Source organism: Pyrgilauda ruficollis, unplaced genomic scaffold, assembly GCF_017590135.1.
Source record: "Pyrgilauda ruficollis isolate IOZ18807 unplaced genomic scaffold, ASM1759013v1 scaffold19, whole genome shotgun sequence".
In the NCBI taxonomy this organism is placed as follows: Eukaryota; Metazoa; Chordata; class Aves; order Passeriformes; family Passeridae; genus Pyrgilauda; species Pyrgilauda ruficollis.
In genome coordinates, this window is record NW_024518095.1 from 1,078,283 (window position 1) to 1,098,993 (window position 20,711).

Here is a 20,711-nt window from a genome sequence, read left to right on the forward strand (position 1 = left end):
ATGCTATGAGAAGAGGCTACTCCCAGAATTGAGGATCCTTTATGAATAGTGTCTTGCCTGCAGCTATTTCCCTTAAAACTCGATAGGGAGTAACATCAGTGATCTCCCTGGTCACCCTTAGAGAGGTATATGGCAGCCTGGGAGATCACTGGTGTTAGACACTATGGAGTTTTAATGGAAAGGCTAAAACTCTTGCAGGATTTTTTGCAAGAAATAACATTAACTACCCAGGAAGAAGGGGAACAGGAACACGAAAAGCCTTATTTATAAAAAAAATTATTTCATAAACACATTAAAAATTGCCCTTAACATAAGAGCAGAGTAGATTAGCCCTACAATTTAAAATAAAACAAATAAAACCCCCATAGTTTTTATGTTAATAAAAAAACATGTTATCACAGCCTATAAATATAAAGCTCCACATTTACCTGCTCAAGAGGCTAATGTTTGTTCAGCGCTCACAAACTGCATCAGCACATCTCAATCCCGATCTAAGAGCTCTGCTGGTAAGAGCAAGGGCATCACCACCCTAAACTCCTGTGGCCAGTTTGGGTCACCTGTCCTGGCTGAGTCTCCTCCCAGCCTCCCAGAAGGAAAGCTTTGGAGGAAGGCATGTTGTGGCAGTTTTGTGGTCCCCTTGGGATGCCCTTTGCAGCTGCAGTGTGCCTGGAGCCCTTTGAATCCTGGGCCTCTCCACTGAGAATCCCAAGGATGGATGCCTGTAACAATGATCACAACACAGGCCTTTCAGGCCCTCAGCTTTATCATACCAACCTGACCCATACAATGGGACAAGCGGGGAAATACTGAGACTCTTTTCTTGGCCCTGACCTAGAAAAAGGGCATCACAAAATCAGCAGATGCTGCTCAATATTTAAGGGACTATGAAAATGAACAGTGACCATTCACAGCAATCAATACCATTAAAAAGGTAAACGAAGATTTAAAATCTTTACTGCAAACATAACCTGTTCTGCACCTGCAACAGGATCGCAGAGGAAAAATTCTGCCCATTTACCTTCTCTTTGTCATCCCTCCACCACCAAGTCCTACTTTTCTCACTTTCTACCTCTGACATCAAGCTTTTCTGCTGTTTTCCTCCTGCATCCACTTTCTACCTACACTTAGTCCTGTCTTCAGATTTTGGTCACTTTGTCTCTCCTCCTATACTCAACCCATCCCTTCACCATCAGCTCTTACTTAAAAGAACAGAGCATAACTTTGAAGCAAGATCCCACTGGCTTACCCACCTGTGAAAGTACTGGGCTTTTGTATTTCTACCACCAAATACACTACCTTCCCAACTGCTCAAATGTTTACTATGCTAAAACTGCCTGGCTCATTGCTCTAATAAAAATATTCCCAGTAGGGTCTCTCACACTCTCTTGACCATATTTCCAAGCTCCTACTCTCTTCAGCTTCCCTTCATTTTTATCTACTGCCTGATTTCAATATCTTGTGTGTTTTGATTTCCATAACACTCTCTTCTATGTGTCTCTTTTTGTATAAACCCTTTCTCACTTGCCGTCTAAGATGAAAAAATATCTTGGGGCTCTGGCACAGCCCTCACTCCTCCTCCTCCCAATACTATTTCTAGACTCTCCATCACCTGTCAAGCCTATGGTTTAACTACTGCTGTTACCTCCAGTCAGTCACAAAACAATCACTGCACTTTTGTTTTGCTTTGCTCTGTCAAATCCTCTGCAGCAGTTTTTACAACTGACATATTCCACAAAGGATGTAAGCATCAACTTCAATCAAAATTGTGTATTTTTTCATGTTATTTATTCCAGCTGACAGCACCACCATAGTTGTTATCACTCCTACCCTCTTTAGATAATTTTCAACTTTTCCTTCTCTTTACACCCTGTGCTTTTGAGGCTACCAACAGCCAGTAAAAAATCTGGCTCCTACAGCAAAATTATCAAGGGGTAATATGTATACAATCTATGTCCAAAATTGGTTTTTGCTCTTGGGGAGTTTTATCACTTTTATTTTTGTTTACTTTTCTGGACCTGTGTGTCTCTCCTCCCCCAAAGAGATAAAATCTAGAACTAAGGAATCACAATTAATCTAGCCCTGTGAATCAACTATAAGAACATACCCCTCATGCTGAGTTAAAACCTACAAAAATTACCTCAAGCATACATAAAGACGAAGAAGAAAAGAGTAAAATAACCTTCCATTGTCCCCACCATGCTGGTGCCAAAAAAGAACTTCATCACTAACAACTCATGCAGCAATGCGTAGGGAGGGTAAAAAGAATTGGGCAGTTACTAGTGTATATTGATTTTACTATTGATTTTATTAACAGACCTGTAGAGAAACTGGGTGAGTTGGACTCTCACACTAGAGCTAGCACTCTTGTAAGTAAACTAGTAAGATGTTGTTACACCTTGACTAAACTGATAAAGCATTAATTAGACTAAAAATAAATTCTAAGTGTTGGTTCTTCACACAGGGCATGTTACTTCCTAGCCGCTAACTAAACTCCACAGTTAACACACACATACTGTACATATCCTCGTTCTTTTCCCTTCATGCTATTTTAAATCTCTGATCTTTGCTTAAGTTCATGATTTCTTTGTCCATCTCCTGCAGCCTATGAAAAGGCCATCAGGACAAAAAAAATACTTGAAATAAAAGCAAAGTCACTCAAGGTCTGCATTCCTTGACAAAAGTTCTATATAGCTTTGCAAGGACACAATACAACAATACAGCATTTCAGAAATATCATTTTTAACAGTACAAAGAGTTGTTTTTATTTCAACTTGCCCCAGTTTTTGGAAAGGAAGACAGACTGTAGAGATAAAACTGTCCTTGTTAAAACATGCAGTAGGAGATATTGCTCAACAGGTACTCACGAATGTGAGACTCATGGAAGAAATGGAAATCTTTATCTCAGTCTTGTGAAAACATCACTGGACTCGACACATATGTAGTTTTAAAAATACATCTCACAGGAAAATTTTGAAAACAAATACTGTCTGCCATCATGGAATATTTTACTTGGCCAACTGCATCTTCTTACTATTTAATACCTTATCATTAATTCATATAGTAGTGTATACATGATGAAACAAGTAATTATATATAGTTATTTGTCAGACACGAAAGCATCCCAGGGGGCCTTTCGTTAGGCTCCAAATAACTGGTCTGATATAGTTGCACACTGAGAATAAAAAGGATGTTGTATATGACTAATTAGTCAATTTTGAAAATCAGAACAACTTACTGGCACTCCAGCTCATGATCCAACCCCCTTCAGCACTGCACTTAGTTAGAAATAGGTCTTTAAATCTGAATTGCAAAATAATATTTTTCTTTTCTTATTTTAGTATGACAACTTATCATTTTGAACTGTGAATATCAAGAATTTCAAATACTTGCCACTCATCATGTTTTTGTTTTCCCCTGTTTTAAAAGGGTAATGAGGAGCATTAATATTTTTATACAGAGACTACAAATGTCTATCGGGTTCTTCTCAGGAAGAAAAGAATGGCACAGATTGTACTGCACCTATGTATTTTAAAACTCCCTATTGGAAGACAGTAAAGACAGCATCTGTAAGCAGTGGTAAGGCCCCCATGTGTGGGTTAGACTCTATTTGGGTCTAAACCATGCAGCATATTCTTGTGAGCTACCTGGCAGATTACTGCCTCTTTCACAGAAAAGTGCTGATACCACAACTCAGCTGTCTTTCAAACTGTGCCAAACTAGTTATGGGTACCAGAACAGATACAAACACTGTGGCTGCTATTGCTCTGCATTCTTCATGAAAGAATATTTGTTTTAAATTCAGTTTGTCTTAACACAAGGCATTTCTGTGTCTTTTTTACAACTCTTGGGAATTTAGCCTTTATGCATTGTTAAGCAATGTTGCACTTTTAGACTGAAGTTTTAAAAGTTACAAAAGAAACACAGCCATTTGGCTGTGGGTACTTTTCACACAGTGAAAGCACCTAATTTTTTCAGTAGTCACCTCCCAGCTAACAATGAAAACTGGACCAAAAGTAAAATAACAAAATTAAGGCTTTATTTTCTTTTCTCTTTTGCTTGCAGATCTTCCTAATTTGTATGGAAACTTTCACCTTAACGTCTCAGCTGAAGACAAATTACATCATATGTTTATACTGCAAGTGGAAAAGGACTGCTCTCAGTGCAATAAAACCTCTCCTTATCAGATCGTAGTAGCAGAGTTTAAAAGAGTTTTCAAGAAGCTCTCTTCATATGATTAGTTTCAGCTGTTTGGTTTTTTTTAATTGTAGTAACATCATTCTCAATCCTGGCTATGTCTGGATGAATAATTCCAAACATAATTAATGTATAAGTAAACAAAATCAAGTAAGACTGAATACGTTCTACAATTTGTACACATACAAACTATCTACCTGCTACAAGTAATGGCACAATCTGTACCTCAGTATGAACCACAATTTATGAACTAGTGTCAGAGATACCACTTCTGCACTTTAAGTTAGGAATAAATTTTATTATTTTCCTTAATTGAAGCTATGGCAGACAAGAAGGAATGGTCCCACTCCAATTCACTGACACATTAAAACTGCTTTTCTAATTCCTAGTATTAAAATTTCTCACTAACATAATGATGGAATAAGATGACACTTAAGTGCTTTTGATGAGAAAAAAATTTGATAATATATTAATACTATTTTATATTAATATTTCATTTTAATATTAATAAAATTTAATTAGTTTTTGATAGAAATTTGGAAATAAAATTTCTCCCTCCTGGAGTGAAAGTTTTTCTTTCTGCTTCATTGGTTTCCCAACCCAACTCCAAATGACTAGGTACTGACTCAAACAAACTGCCAGCTGATGGAGATGGAAGTCTTTATTTCTTAGCCACATGTGATACTACTGACACTTTTCACTTTTTCTTTGAAGAGGGAAAGGAGAGTAACCTTCCCAGGTCCATAAAGCTGACAGTAGTGTAGAGCTTTTAAGTAGGACTCTTACTCAAAAAAATGGTGCATACCATGAAGAGAGCAAAGCTAGCAAATAGCTCAGTACTGTCTTTTAAAGACCCAGAGGACTTAATAGAATATATTCTAATACTTTGAGGGTTATCTCCATTATGCAAGTCTCTTGCTTACACTCTCCCAATATTACACTTAATTTAAGAAATGTATATTGTTGATAACTCTACTTGGCCAATACAATGCAACATGCAACCCACTGCAATATGATTATAACTATTTACCCTTTAAAAGATTTCTTTTCACTATAATCTGTGGAAGTAAAATTAATTTTGCAAATGTACTTTACTTTTGTAATCCAGTAGTTAAAACCAACAAGATTAACAAGAAGAATAACAACACATTGCACTAATTAGGTAAGTGAAGAAGTGCAATATTCATGTTGTTGGGGAAGAGGATTAATAGTATTTTTAAGCATACAAAGGGATAAATTAGGAAATCTTTCTGAACAGAATAAAAACATACAACTGTGAGCTAAGGGACAACTGATAAGGTCTAACTAAGTGTCATTTCTGACATGCTCCAGAAATCTCTGGAAAGAGGCAATTTCTCCTCTAAGACTGCTTACTTCCCTCCACTGACAATGATTCAAATCAAGCCAGCTTATTCAAAAGCATATTTGTCAACTGAAAACCTTCTCCCCTCAAGGGACAATCATCAGTGAAGCTGATGTAATTCTCAAATCCAGACAAAGTCATTCAGTCTTTGGTCTAAATTCATCTGCTACGCTTGAAACTGGGACAAACATGACAACAGCAGAGAAACTAAAATAGTTACTGAGGAGAAAGAATAAATTAGAATATAAATTGAAAATTGTTTCACAAAAAACTGTTCTACATTAACTATGCTGTATACTGTGTAAATAGTACAACTATATATCCAAATATCAAAAAGTAAACATCAAGGTCCACACACCCATAACATAAATTTGTAGAAGGCTGACCCTGGTCAGCAATTTAGCACCCAGCAGCTCCTCTCTTGCCCAACCCTTCAATGGGATGGAGGGATTAACGAAAAGAGCAAAAGCGAGGAAAAAACTCATGAGTTGATATAAATAAAATATTTTTAATATCATAAAAAAAGTGAAGGGGATAGGAAAAAAAAGGACTCAAAGGTAACCATTCTGCAGCTACCACCAGCAGGCTGATGCTCGACCAATCTCTGAGAAACAGCCACACTGTACTCCTATTTTCACTGCTGAGAATGACATCACAAACCTAAACCACAGCACCACACAGGCTGCTACAAAGAAATTTAACTCTATCACAGCCAAGATAGATATGTGATGTAAAATAGCCTCTGCATCAGGCATAATCCTCTTGATAAAGAAGTAAATAATGCAGTTTCTCAGGCCATGTTCTGTCTTAGTCACCACAAAAATTATTGTATTCTCCTGTCTTCTTTCTCAAGCTTCTTCTGCTCTCTATTTAATCTATGCAATCCTTGGCAGTACTTCTGAACTGAAATCAGATTTTGCAGAGAGATAGTTGAAATATGCTCCTCTAGATGCATCAAATTACCTTGGTAGCCAAGAGTCACAACCTTTACCCTGAAAAGCCTTTTCAGCATAACTCACCATCATAAAAGCAGTGGGTATTGAACACGCCTTGAAATATATTCCAGAGGGTAATCTTCAGTTCGAGAGTACTGCAGATGTAGCTTTGGGAAAAACTGATTACACTTCACCAGAACACCTGTTTTAGTAAGCTGTTATTGTTAGGTAGGATGCTGTATTAAAAGCACCTACACCTGGGCAGCACAGCATAACCCATACACAACTTGCTCACAAAGTATCTCAAACTGCATCATAGCCTGAGGCAGAAAATAGATTTTAAAGTATTTGGAATAAGGCTTCCAGCATGTAAATTAAGAAATACCAATTCTTTAAGTACTGCTTTACACAGTACTCTGAAGGAAAGCTAAATGTGATGTAAATATCAACAAATATTATTATAATATAACAAAGTTCTTCACCATAAAAGGATCTAGAGACATCACGCAGCTTCAGAAAAGCACTGGCTCATTCTAGGACAGAAGCCAAACTCTTCCATCATTCAGGTAAAATTTATGCAGCTTTTTCAGACCCACACTGACACCAGCTTTGAGTGGTTTTATTTTTGTTCTTCTCCTTAAGGAAAAGTTCTGCAAATAGCAGCATCATTACTTCTGTTTATTCTTTCCATTTTGATAATGTGAGAGCACAAATCAGGATTGTATTTAGTGAAACTTGGCTCTAACACAGAGCCAATGACATCCAATTTTGCAGTAGATCTGCAGTTTGTGCAGTGCAAACACAAAAACAGCTCTCATATCTGTGGGCTCTAGCAATTACAAAAAGCCTTCTCTGAAAGGCTTTGTGTTAACTCGACATCTCTATACCTGGCCCTGCTTGCAATTAAAGAGTGAATAATAGCAGAGTGAAGAAAGGGTAGCCACTGAGAAAGGGAGGTTGGGACCATTTCAGCCTTTCAAGATGAGGCACAGGACTCTGAAAAGACTTGGTGTTACACTACAGCCATTGTGCCTTTTGCTGTTTGTTAGTTTAGTATATAAAGTAAGAGTCTCTTTCCAGAAATAAAATCCTCTGCTCAAAGAGACATTTTAACTGGAAAAGGGATACAATAATAAAAGCACAACTCTGAAGAAACATGGGTATTTCAGTCCCCCGCCCCTTCCACAAAAACAGTCCTGAAGTTTTAATTTGCAGCCTTATCTCCCATCCTTCCAGCACATGACCTCACAGTCAGTCAGGGATGGACAGTCAAGGGCAGGCCCGGACCCCTGTACCAACTGTGCATAGCTCAAGTGTGGTGCCAACACCACAGCTACAGTACAGAACCAGAAGCAAAGCCAGGATGGTTTGCCTGTTGAGGCAGCTTCACCTCTGGCAGGGAGAACCTCTTGGGAAGTGACCCAACCTCCTGAGCTTTGCTCATGTGGGCACATCTTCCTAGTGTAACTTATTCCCATTAACTTCAACATGGGCAAATGTTCCTGGATCAGGAACATTTTTAAGTTACAATTTAATGCCTATAAATGTAATAAGAAAAATTATTTTTATGTAAATAACATGTCCAAATTTTTTTATTTACTTATGCATGTTCTCTGAAAGAAGTTAAGCAGATTCATAACTGCCACTCAGAACCAATGTAATTTTCCCATACAGAAACAATTGGGCCAAGAAATCTTCCCAAAAGATCATCATATTGAAATCAGGTACTGCACAAACTGGTAAATCCTCTTATAATAAGAATGCATCAGCCTCACATATGATAATCTACTGTGTCCTCATCAAACATATCACCCTCAATGCTCATTAAAAAGTTTCTTTCCTCTTTTTGCTTACAGCATGCCTGGCAAGTTACACACAAAGCAACAGACTCTAAAGTGAGAGACATGGAGATCACCAAGAAAGTGTAATTCATTTTTTTTGCTTTCATTCGGCAGAGTGACAATAGAGCTGCAGGTAAAAAAACCTCTTAAAGCCCCTAAATTCACCATAAGTCCATTGCTGCAGTGACTCCCTAAAATGGGGAATGGCTGATGAGTTCCTAGAACACAGATCCACAGCATAAGCCTCAGCAGTTTCCAGAGACTATGGGATAAAAAGCAGTTGATGTTACAAGTTACACAGCAGGTCCTGGGGTCAGATACCTCCTGGAGCATGATGGGGGGCAAGGGATTTGTTTCTGGAAGATTTTTAGTTCTGCTTCTCAAAACCAGCTTACATCAGAATTTTACCATAAAAATTAAGTAGAGATGTATATAAAGCTGAATTAATTATATGCTCCTTTCCTGGAAACTGCCACAAATTCTCAAATGTAAGCCTACAAATGAGCATTCCCACTGACGTTAATGCAGCTACTAACTCAAGCAAGCTCTGGGCATTAACTTTGGCAGAGTTCAGCCAAAGGAACAATCTTAAAAGGCCTCAGTTTATCCCATTTATTGTGCATCATCAGAGAATAATGCAGGTATTAGGTGGAACCACAGAGTACCTTAAACTACATCTCCTCACAGATGCTTGACTTTCAATGTAATCTGAACAGAACTGCTTACCAGTCAAAGCCCATTCTGCTGCCAACATTTAAGCTTTATGGTGAGAATGGCCTGACAGCACACTGGTATTATGTGTTTACAGAATCAAGGTTTTCATGAGGCAGAGCAACAGTCAGCAGCAACACTGGGAGACTGTGCAGAGGACTTCGGCTTTCACTGCTGGAGGGGGGATGGGTTCCTTTCACCTGATGATGCTGCTAGATGTACAGATGATTCTCTTCTGATTAAGTAGCTTGTTGCTCTCTGATACCAATAGAGCAACTCAAATAATGACTATTTACTCAGTGTGACTAACAACACTAGAATCTAATCTATAGCATTTCTTACTTCCTGAGGAAAGAAAATAGGAATATGCAACACTGAAAAACAGAAACTAAATATTACACTAATAAGTTTTTCTTATTCAACCACTAATATGGTTGATTTTAGATTGCCTAAGTATCTGAATACCATGGGGAAAAAAAGGAAAATTTTCCTATGAAAATTTTTGGAATGGAAGCATGTTTCTAGATCAAGACCTCAGCCATATTAACAGGTTACCTCCATGCTGATCAGATTTTTTTTACTTTCTTTTAAAGAACTTAATTGAAGAGATTATTTTAGTTAATCAACATCTAATTCATTGTATTGAATACATCTATCCCTCTGACAGCTTATGAATCAATAGACTCATCCCACAGTAATTTATACAGAAGTGCTAAGCCTGTGCACAAGGCATCACCTTCACAGTAGGCATTGTCCTCTCGCAGGGCTCGGAAGCCGTCTCGGCAGCTACAGACAGCTCTGTCCTCCAGGTTCCGGCACACAGAGTGCTCCACACAGTTATGTCCTTCAGTGCAGAAGTCATGGCCTGTACAGAAACAAGCATGATTGAGAGTTAAAAATAATCCAGGAATTACAAAACATACCTGTCAAGGACAGTGCTAACTTTTTTTTTCAGTTCTTTTTCCTCAGGTAGGTCAAAGAATACCTTTCTATTGTCTGTGAGATACAGAAAAACAAATTGTACCAAGCATGAAATGGATGAGAGGAGTAGTAAAGGCCACCAGAAAGGACTGTCTCTAGGTCTTCAATTCAATTTCAGGTTATAGCATTGATCTGAAGCAGCTGGATAGGAGGCTAGCTTAAATCCCCTTACTGTCTCCTTGTCATTGTTAATTACTTTCACAGGACATGTCTTAATTATATAGTTCTTGTCATTTGCTTTTGTTTGTTTGTTTGTTTGCACATGTATAAAAGACCTTAACAGCTTAGACACTCAGCATCTCATTTACTAGTGATATTACTTTTAGCACTTTTAGTTCCTAAGTGTATTTGTAAAATCCTTCTATATTTAACCAAAAGTCTTTGATTAGCATTGACTTGTTTTGCTTTACTCTCCTCTTACCTCTTCCCTTCCTCCACTAACTGAATACTCTTCCCTTATTACATCATTCTTTCCATTACAGAGAATTTTATTTTTAAATCTCACCTGTTAGCCATCCCTGCTTCCTATTTTCTTTTTTTTTCTATTTTTTTTTTTCCATTAGTGTAGCCATTTTACATTGTAGATTAATTATAAATTTTTAAGACTATGAAGTTCTTTTCCAGGCTGGAAAATTTAGATTGAGCCTTTCAACTCAGTAGGTTTGTTTTAAAATTTCTTCTGTTTGCTCTCAAGAAATTTAATTATTTAATGTTGTTGTACAACATAAGCTGGTTCTAGAAACTGAGTTGAATCTTTCACATTTTCCAGATCTGTATATAAAGGTGTAGAGTTTGTCTCCTTCCACGTTTTCTCATTAATTTTATTTGTTTCAAGTTTCCTTCTTTCACTGAAGCATTAATTGATCAAGCAGCAGCAGTGTTTTCCAATAATTACTTTCTTCTCTGAAAACCACAGGAGATCTTGGGAGTGTAGGCTAAGTTCAGGGGACAAGGACTGGAGTAACAGCAACAGCTCCAGAATGCAAGCTGGCATCAGGCTGCAACACAAGCCTCTTGCATAATAGCAAAAAAATATTTTTCAGCAGTAAAGATTATTAGTTTTATCATTCCACCTGGTTTCTGCTTCATATTTTGCTGTGAAAGAGCTTCTAACTCTAACCTCTCAGAAGCCTAGTTAAACAAGGACCCCAAGCAGGACAGTGGCAGCAGAGATGCTTGGAGGTCAGGTCAAAGAAGTCTTTTGCACTTGAACAGCTCAGGAACAGTGCGAAACAACAGGAATGAAGCAAAAGAAGACAAGGAAGCAGAAGATCCCATAGAGAAAAAATGTTTTAGTACTGAGACCCAGTGACACGGTTATGATAGAAACATCACAGACCTATTGTGATATGACAGGCTAAAACTTTTCTTCCCCCTGCTGTGGGTTGTTTCTCTAAACTAAAGGAATGCTTAGGTAATGCTACTCAGACATCATCATCCACCACAGCTACCACAGTGATGGCATCTAACACAGGACATTAAGGAACAAAATATTCTACACTTTAACTGTGCAAGAGGGTCTCCAATACTCCTTGATGACAGCAGAAGCACGTGCATCAGGAGCAACCTCTGGCCATGGCAACATCTACTTTTTACCTTTTTGCTGCCCTCCTCATGAATTCTGAGTTCATGGAAAAGCAAGAGGCTTATTTCTGGATTTCCCGGCCTGCATTGGATTGCATCAGATTTTGACATGAACTATGAGGATACATGTCATCCAGAAAGCGTGAAGGCTTTCATACTCATTATTAATATTATTAAGATTCTCAACATTCGTACAGCAGCTGCATTAATAAACAAAATACTTGCTACTGAACAATAGCCTACAGCAGCTTCTCATTTAAAGAATAAGCTCCTTGCCTCATGAGAAGCCAAGCTAGCATAGTTCAGGGAGGATTGAAAATATTCAGAAAGCACTCAACCAACATACATTAAAATTTTCTAGCTATACCAAGCACAAGAAACAGAATCCTTTTCTCTAAGCTACTGAAAATTTTATAGAAAATCCTTTTGGACTGTGACAGACTTGAAGACCTATCTTCTCTTTAGTTATTTTCTTCTACTTTCTTGTCCCTCTGCTTGATGTCATTAATCATATTCTTCATGTTTGTGCTGAGTAGCACAGAAATAACCATAGCTGCAATCTTCACTAATGTATACCTGAAATCAGTCCAAGAGCCTAACACATTCCTTCATGCCAGGTATCAATTTATCTTATTTAGCTGTAGAAGAAACAGATGTAGCCACTTGAAGATGCAAATGCTAATAGCTTTGAAGATACCTGTGTTAGTCCAGATCAAAAGGGTGGGCCAAGGACTCAGAGCACTTCCTACATCTATCTCCTTTGGTAAGGATCAGACTGGGTGGAGCACACAAAGGTGCACAGCACACAAAAATATTTCCCAAAGTTTCTGCTTATAGATGGAGACTACAACCCCAGAGAGGTGAACAAGTTACCCAAGTACCTGAAAACTGATTAGCACAAACAGTTCTCTGAGGAGTTATCTCAAAGCACCCCAGAAAGATGCTGGCAAACATTAATATTCTCTAGTCTAATTTGGAACCTGGAGTGGGTGAAGTGTAGAAAAACCATTAATTATATATATCATTTCTTAGACTCTCCACTCATTTTTGGCTGGAATAAAACACAAAAGCTTTTTCCACAGAACTTACATTACTAAACATTTTACAAACAATTTTCAGATGTTACAGTGCAGTTGTTACCTATTCAGCTTCCCAAGATCTACAGTGATCATCATGCATAGGTGTTTCTTATTCAAAATTATCAGAAAAAAATCTATTTGTAATGTCTAAGAATGAAAAATTACACTGAGCTTACATATATCCTGCTATTACCTTACCTCTACAGACTTTGCAGCAACTGTGAGATAAGGGGATCTGTTGAGATTCTGGGCAGTTCAAAGCTGGACAGCTGCCTTTTGGAATTCGCTGCATTTTGTGGTCCTGTTAAATTGAGGTAATGGATTAATACTGTGAGATAGGAAATAAAGGAAGTTATAACTTTAGTGGAGTTTCACCATTGTAATGTACACAAACCCATGCCTAGGCCAAACTCCAGGTACCTTCAAAAACCATTTGAGAGGACAACACAGCACAATAAAAGCATCAGGAACTCTCCTATACTCAAACCTTTCCAAGCAAGCAGAAATGTGGCAACAACTGTCATTCTTCTCTTATCCTAGCTGTCAAGTACCTTGTCTCAGAAGTTTCTCTTAGCATTATGCTTGTAAGAGTTACAATTATTTCTCAAAAACTGAGGCAGCAGATTCCAGAGTCAAGGGTCCCTATAATGAATACTCTAAAGAAGCTTGTTATATACACAGCAAGTAAAATCAAACTTGAGCATCTCTGAACATACTGCTTTCAGTGGCAGCAACACTGAAAGAAACTGGCACCGAGTCCCTGTTAGGAAAGGGAGGTTTTCATCAGGCATCTGGAAGTGTTCAACACCACAAGATGGTGCATAAGTATGTTCAGGCACTCCATGCAGGTCACATGAAATTGCTGCACAAAAAGCTTGCCTTAGCAACCTGGCTACCATGGGTGTACCACCTTTAGTCTCCCTCAGGCCATAAATAATGTGTCTTGCAGTGCTCTAGCCATGATAGGGCAAAGAAAGAAAACAAGGCAAACAACAGCATGTTCCTCAGAGGCATCTGCCAATAAAAGAAGTGATGTGGTTAAATAAGGCTTCAGTGAACTCAGGACTATGCATTTCTGCATGCAAGAAAAACATCTACAGTAATGCATCTGCCATTGTATGCATGTGTGTAGTATTATTATTATATTGGCCTAGCATTTAATTTTAAATCCTCTTTAAGCATGAAATATAAAGATGAACAGGTACACAACGGCCAATATTAAAATGACTGCTCAAACTTTACCTTAAACAATCTTGACAGAGAGACCAGCCCTAATCTTCTAATACAATAAAGCAAACCAGACAGAGATGTGCTGTACACTAGAACAAACAAAACCCAGAAATCCCATAAGCTAAATTAACCTTTGATAGAAATAACATCAATTAAGGTATTCTGTATTTAATTTTAATCTTTTATAAATTCTAATTTGGAAGATAATTTTTCATTCACTTATTTATAATATTCAAAGTGAAATGCATGTCTATAGCATGCACAACTGCAGCAGCCAATCAAAACAAAACATGAGGCTTTTAATTACATCCAGACAAAATGAAAAATTTCCATACATTGCCTTGATAACATCATTATAATCTTTCAAGCATGAAACCAGTACCTGTGCCATTCCTATTCATACCTCTTCACTTGAAGTCATTAATTATATCCTTTTATGAGAACTCTGGTAGTAATAAAATAATGCCCATCTATGAATTCCTAAATGACCAACAAAGTTTACAGATTTTATGCTCTGAATTATCATTCACAAGGCTGTTCAGCAGAAATTGTGCATACTTCACTCCTTGAAAAAGCAAGATTTCAATCAGTTGCTTACTATTTCAACCAAGACAGTGCGGCAGCCTACCAGAAAACAATTCTAATCAACAAAACACAGACTAGCCAACAGAGGCATTTTTTTCATACAGTATCACAATTGCCAGCTGCAAGGAACACAAGGCAATGTCACACAACTTTTGATCATTGTTAATTATATCCATTGACTAATCATAGAATTCATGTCCTGGGTGCCATGTTGAAAATACAAGCTCATAGCCCTAAAAAGCCTACAGCTGAATCCAAAATTATTTCTGGTCACCTTCTTCTTGCCATTCTCAAAAGGGTTTCAAAGGCCCTACTGCAGCAATTAAACTCATAAAGATTAAAATCAACAGCAGTTAGACAAGAATTCCCAGTTCTTCTTTGTAAGATAGGCTTTAACAACTGTATTAAAATGTTTGAATTTCCAGAAACTGGTCAGATGGACTGCTGCATGGCGAGAAGGGAGAGGAGTTGCTCGCCTCTTTTCTCTGCTGAGAAATGCGTGTTCAGGTTTTCAACTCCAGCCCACAGCCTGCAGCTCTCTAACCAGACAGGATTTTTCCCCATCCCTCCCCTAGAAAGACAACACACAACTGACTGCAGCAGTGTAATTCTTAACCCTCAGCTGTCCCTGAGGTATATTTTGCCCCTAAAGTATATTTCTGCCCTGAAGAGCAGCTTTATTCATCCAGCAGGGCAAGACTGACTCAGCATCAGGTATATTCTGTTTACAAATAAAAACCCCAAGCCTACCCCATTTCCATCACTAGAAATACCAGATACCTGGTGTACCAGCTCTTTTTTCCTCTTTTCCCCCTAGCTTTTCCTCTAACGATCCTGAATTCCAAACTATGCCCCCATCACATCTGTGTATCTCTTACACCTGAGCATAATTTTGAACAATAACACTGCAGATGGAACCATACGTAATCTAATGTTGTTTCATTACTGATGGTGGGGACTATACCTAGGGAAAAAAGAATGCTGCTTTATTGTCAAGCTGTATCATCAAAGCTTGCAGCTATGCAAAGTAAATTTATTTGCAAAAATTTGATGTGGAACTCAGAAAACATAAACACAGGACCTATCAGATGCCTTTTCTGTCACTTCCTAAGGTACACCTATCTATATTTCAAAAGCATGACTTTGATATTTCTAACATGCAAGAATTTTTATTCCATCAAGAGTATTCTTACCTTGCACTCAAAAAGAACACAGTCCCCTGAGCTTGAGTACACAGTTTCTCTTTGTCCTTCAAAGTAGGTTCTGCCTTCAAACACACACACCGCTTCAGAGAGAAAAAACAAAACAACACAACACAAATGATTTTTGTATCAACATGTTGGCACACTGCTTATAGAATTGATAAATTTTCTTAAAGAGAACTGCATTTCAAAATGAAAAGACTGATTCAGCTGCAAGAATATTCTAAACCCATCTACAGGACTCCAGGATATCATAAGAAAAAAAAATTAGAGGAGAAAAAAAACCCCACAAAGTACCCAAAAGAGCACACGTAAGTAGAAAGGTGAAGGATGTTGAAGCAATATGGAGTACAGAAGTACAGAGAGCTACTGAGATGGCAGAAGAGAAGTCTCAGGTGACACCAAGAAAGGTGACTGCCTGCAACACAGCTCACGGGCGCACAGGAAAACGGAGCTGTGAGAGCACAGACAGTGGCATTAACACGTAATTAGTTTCTTGGAGAGGAATGTTGCATGATGAAGGGTGATCACTGAAGCCACATGTTTATTTGTTATCACAGTCCTTTGATGCTTCCTCACCCCACACAGTTATTTAAACATTATGGATTTGTATCTTGATTATCCCAGTTCTTTATCATTACTGCTAAGGCATATTAAAGTATATGAAGTTTATTGTACAGTAATTATTTTTGGGACTACCTTTTTTTTTTATCCCCCAACAAAAATAGGATCAAGTCTCCAATGATCAAATGACAGACAGATGTCAACAAGATTGGTGTTTGTCATACCATGGCCTTGGTGCCATTCCTGCACCCCAGCAGCACCAGGTTTTACAACAGCATGCTGACACAGATCCTACTGGATTGCTCACTAAAATTCCTGTTCAGTATTTAAGACTTTCATAAAACATCTTCACACAAACTGTCTTGCCTTTTTTTTTTTTTTATGGGTCCATTACTGCAATTACACTATGCAAAGTATAAAGGCTGAGTAAAGTACCTGCTAGGTACAGAAAATCAGATGTCTGTCTCTGTTGCTTGACTGTTGACACAGTCAAGGCTCATCAAGTAAGCATAATCTTGAAATAACGGGAGCAGGTTACAAGTTTCAAGTTCCAGATTACTTGTTAGAGGTCTAGTTTGCTAACCATTGATTTGGAGATGGAAATCAATTATACTTTCACAGAGAGATTTATCCATTCTGTTTAAATAGACTGCAATTTGTAGACAATTTAAAAATATCTAAAAGTATATGACTTTATGTTTTATTTATTTTTTACTTTGAATGACCTATATTAATTAGCATTATTCCTTTTATTTTCATTTCTTCTTTACTTTCCTTTTTTTACTTGCATCTCTTTCTTATTACTTCGTCAGCATGCAAAAATTAAAGTTTCGGAACTGATGATGAAAAATAAGTGATGGGTATAGCAACAAATTGGGGTTTTTGAAATTCAAAAATATTGGTTATAATTACATTATAAAATCTAAATTATCTTGTGTGATATGAGCATCCAAAATGCTCTCAACTCACTAATCCCTTTTTACATTTTGTCTTCCCTGTACAGCTGTGGAGGGGAGTGAGAGAGCCGCTTTGGCGGAGGTGCCTGGAGTCCAGCCAGGGTCAACCCACTACACTTAGAGTGTGTGTGACTCACAAAGAGTCATAAAAGCTCAATACTGCATCTCCTTCCTCTCCCCAAAACAAGCTCTTCTAGAAGGAAGTATGTGAAATAATTCTGCATAAATCTTTACCATAAACTAGCAGATCTGGAATCTAGGCAAGACAAGACAATCAACCAGTCATACATATCACCTCCTATGCATTACAGGCCATGACACTAAACTGAAATATTCAAATATGAAGCCTTTTCCCTTGCCCCATACATTTCAGTTTCTAAGAACAATTACATGTGACAGGAAAAAATGCAGTATAGCATTGCCCGAGGATCACACAATGGCAATGAACTGTTAACTTAACACATCCTCATGTTCCCAACTGGCAGATTATGACTGTTCACAGAAAGGCAGAAGACATCAAAATCACTGTCATTGTATCTTAGAAGAAAATATGCTCCAGAAGCCAAAATACTCTGAACATATGAATGAGACTACCCAGGCATCTTAAAAGAAGTAAAACAAATTAAAAAAAAAAAAGTAAAACAACAAACTACCTCAAAGCATAGTCCACAGAACCCAGTCTCCTTATTAATGGCAACAAACCTGATTCTTCAAAGAAAGATAGAAAATAACACATACAGAAGAACCATCAAAAAAATACATCCAGCCTAGTGTGAAATCATAAAGCTATTTTTTTATTTCACCAACAGGCTTTGGAAGTCTTTACACATGAAACCATTCTAATGCAGTGACACAGTATCACAAACACTTGCTTTCAACAAGAAAATCAGCTCTTCTCCATAAAGCCTTGGAAACAAGAAAAACTTAGAAATTCTGAGTCTGTGAGAGATGGCTCTGCCCAGATGGCCCTTGACCCTTTCCCATCTCAAAGGTTAGAACGTGGCAGCAGAGTGCATGATTCAAGCCTGTGCGGTTGCCAGAAATTTCCAGCATAGCTCACATGCCCACCTCCACAATCACAACACTTGGCCACCATGTGGCTAAGAAAATTCCATCTCATCCATTGAAGTCCCCTAAATAAACAATCCAAGCATTTTACTGCAGTTTTCCAACAAGGTTATAATGCCTCCAGGTATCAGGGACCTGTCTATATAGAATGACCAAACTATGTTTGATAAAAGAGAGAAAACCCAACATACAATAAATGCCCAATTAAAAAAAAAAATAATTGAAACTGAATTGAAAAACTGTTAAGCTGAATAATCTAAGCATAAGCTTAAGCATGTCTTCTTATCGACTGCTGCTCTCAGTGACAGCATTCAAAAGAGGTATTTCTTCTTAAAACCATGGCTCCATGTTTACTTATCATGACAGACACTGGTGGGTTTAGTGATGGTGTAAGTTCGCCAGTGCACAGTGTCCTTTCTTCTCCCAGTGCTGCCACAAATGCCTTTTTCCCATTCTCTTGCCAGCCCACTCCTCTTCCCCTGCCCACTGAAGAGACATCCTGACAAACAGGAAAGGGCAGATGTACATCAGGCTACCTGGAGGCTTCTAAAAACTCTGATATTCCGGTTAGCTAAGTATTAAGCACACATGGAAAGATTTCTAGAAAGACAAATCTACTAACTTTTTTCTGCATGTCTTTCATCCTAAGACATTGGCACCCACACCCCAGGTAGTGTGGAACAGAACGTTCCTCCTGCCTCCTGACAGCAACTGTCACAATCAGTAAACATTCCATGATGTTGGCGATTCCTGTCTTTATTTTCCTTCAGAAATAAAGATGTTTCAGCAACACGAACATCTGGACTAGTACTGTGTAAATGCAAAAGGCCGGTGAAGATTTAATTTCTGCTTGGCTAGATGCTTCCCAGGATACCCTGATTAGTTTGTAGTTGGAATCTCTCTGGGGAAGCATATCATCCTTCATCTTCCTAAGTCCTTTCATTCAAGAGATTGTCACAGTCGAGACATTACCTGATGATTAGCTGTTCCAGATCTTTAAAGTTATTGCCTATGAAGGATTTCATCTACACCTGAATTACATCAACCATTTCCTCTTGCCATCAAATTTCCACATTCCTCCAGTACCTAAAAATAATATATGTTGTTCAAAGCAGAGGTTTCTAAGAAGACTAAACAGGAAGCCTACAAACCTGCTTAGAAGTTTGACCACTCTTTATCTATTTGTATGCAAAAAAGTGATCAAATCACTGGTAAGCATCTGTGTACAGAGTCTAAAAAATTATTAGCAAGGTCTGCTTATAATTACACAGCTGTATTAATAATGCAACTATCCTTTAGTATTATTTAGCACATTGTGATGACATGGAATCTTCTCCATGTTCTTCCAGCAAAAGGAATCTTTCAGGAGTCCCCTCCAGCTGTGTTTGTTCAATTAATTACCAACAGTTTGTTAAACCATCCCTTCTCTTCCACAATCCTTCTTCCCACTGGCCTTCAAATGACACTTTACTTTTGTATTATTTTAAATGTCCTTGCAAAATCCATGACCCAGCGAATTCCTGCTGTCCATTCACTGAGTTCTCAGAATGTCAAGTAGAACATTTTCTCATTTCTGCATTTATCACCTTCACTGTCTAGATTGTGCATGCCTGCCCCTGAGAATGCACATACACTTCCCTATGGCATCTCAGCTACTTCAGATTCAGACTTATCACCAAGGGAAACCACAAAGTTCAGCACATTGGTCAGCTCCTCAAACCACTTTAATTTCTTGTATTCACAACTGCCCAATGAGTGGCAGATAGGACTGGCAGTTTTGTGAAATTTGTCAGTAATTATGAATGGACAACCTAAAAAATGGTAATTAAGTCTATGTTGCTTCATTCTTTGTTCACTTCTGTTAGTTGGTTGGGAGGGAGGAAACACACCCAAAATTATCTCATGCAGGAAAAACCCCCAAACCTGTCTCATTCACTTAGTTTTCCTACCTCCCCCTTGGAATCTCTTTGATTACGTTTTCTACTGCTCAGAGATGAAGGCCTAGGCATTGTGTAAGTCCCATTAATCCTACTTTGCAAGCTTACATAGCGCAAAACCACAGTGTGGCTCTATCCTTAGAAGTACAGAGATAATCACCACCTTCCCTGAATTTCTCTCTCTTGACAGCCACATCATTACTAGGTATGGCTCTCACCCCTTTTTCATTTATCTTTGGGATTTGGGCATTATTTCTTCTTTGCTCATTTTCTGGAAAGCACAAACTCCTCTGTTGCTGCAGTCAGTGAGGCTGCAGACTTACTTCATTTCATGCCATCTCCCTCAACAATTCAAAATTATTCCAAATTTGAAACTGAAAAATATATTGCAAATTTTTCCAGTCAATCACTGCTGAAAAGCTGCTTCCTCAGCTGAAAAAAAAGAGTTGGAAATTTTATCATGACAAGGAACCAATTACTA

General features: G+C 38.0%; 1 protein-coding gene across 1 annotated transcript in view; it reads right to left on the reverse strand.

Annotated features, from left to right (window-relative positions):
- The window catches only part of NELL2 (neural EGFL like 2), a 133,690-nt gene that overhangs the window by 63,902 nt on the left and 49,077 nt on the right, over positions 1-20,711 (reverse strand). Inside the window, exons 10-12 of the mRNA XM_041465590.1 lie at positions 15,697-15,788; positions 12,887-12,989; positions 9,781-9,909 (exon numbers count right to left, since the gene is read on the reverse strand). Of these exons, the coding sequence (XP_041321524.1) occupies positions 9,781-9,909; positions 12,887-12,989; positions 15,697-15,788 (324 nt within the window). The remainder of the gene's footprint in view (positions 1-9,780; positions 9,910-12,886; positions 12,990-15,696; positions 15,789-20,711) is intronic.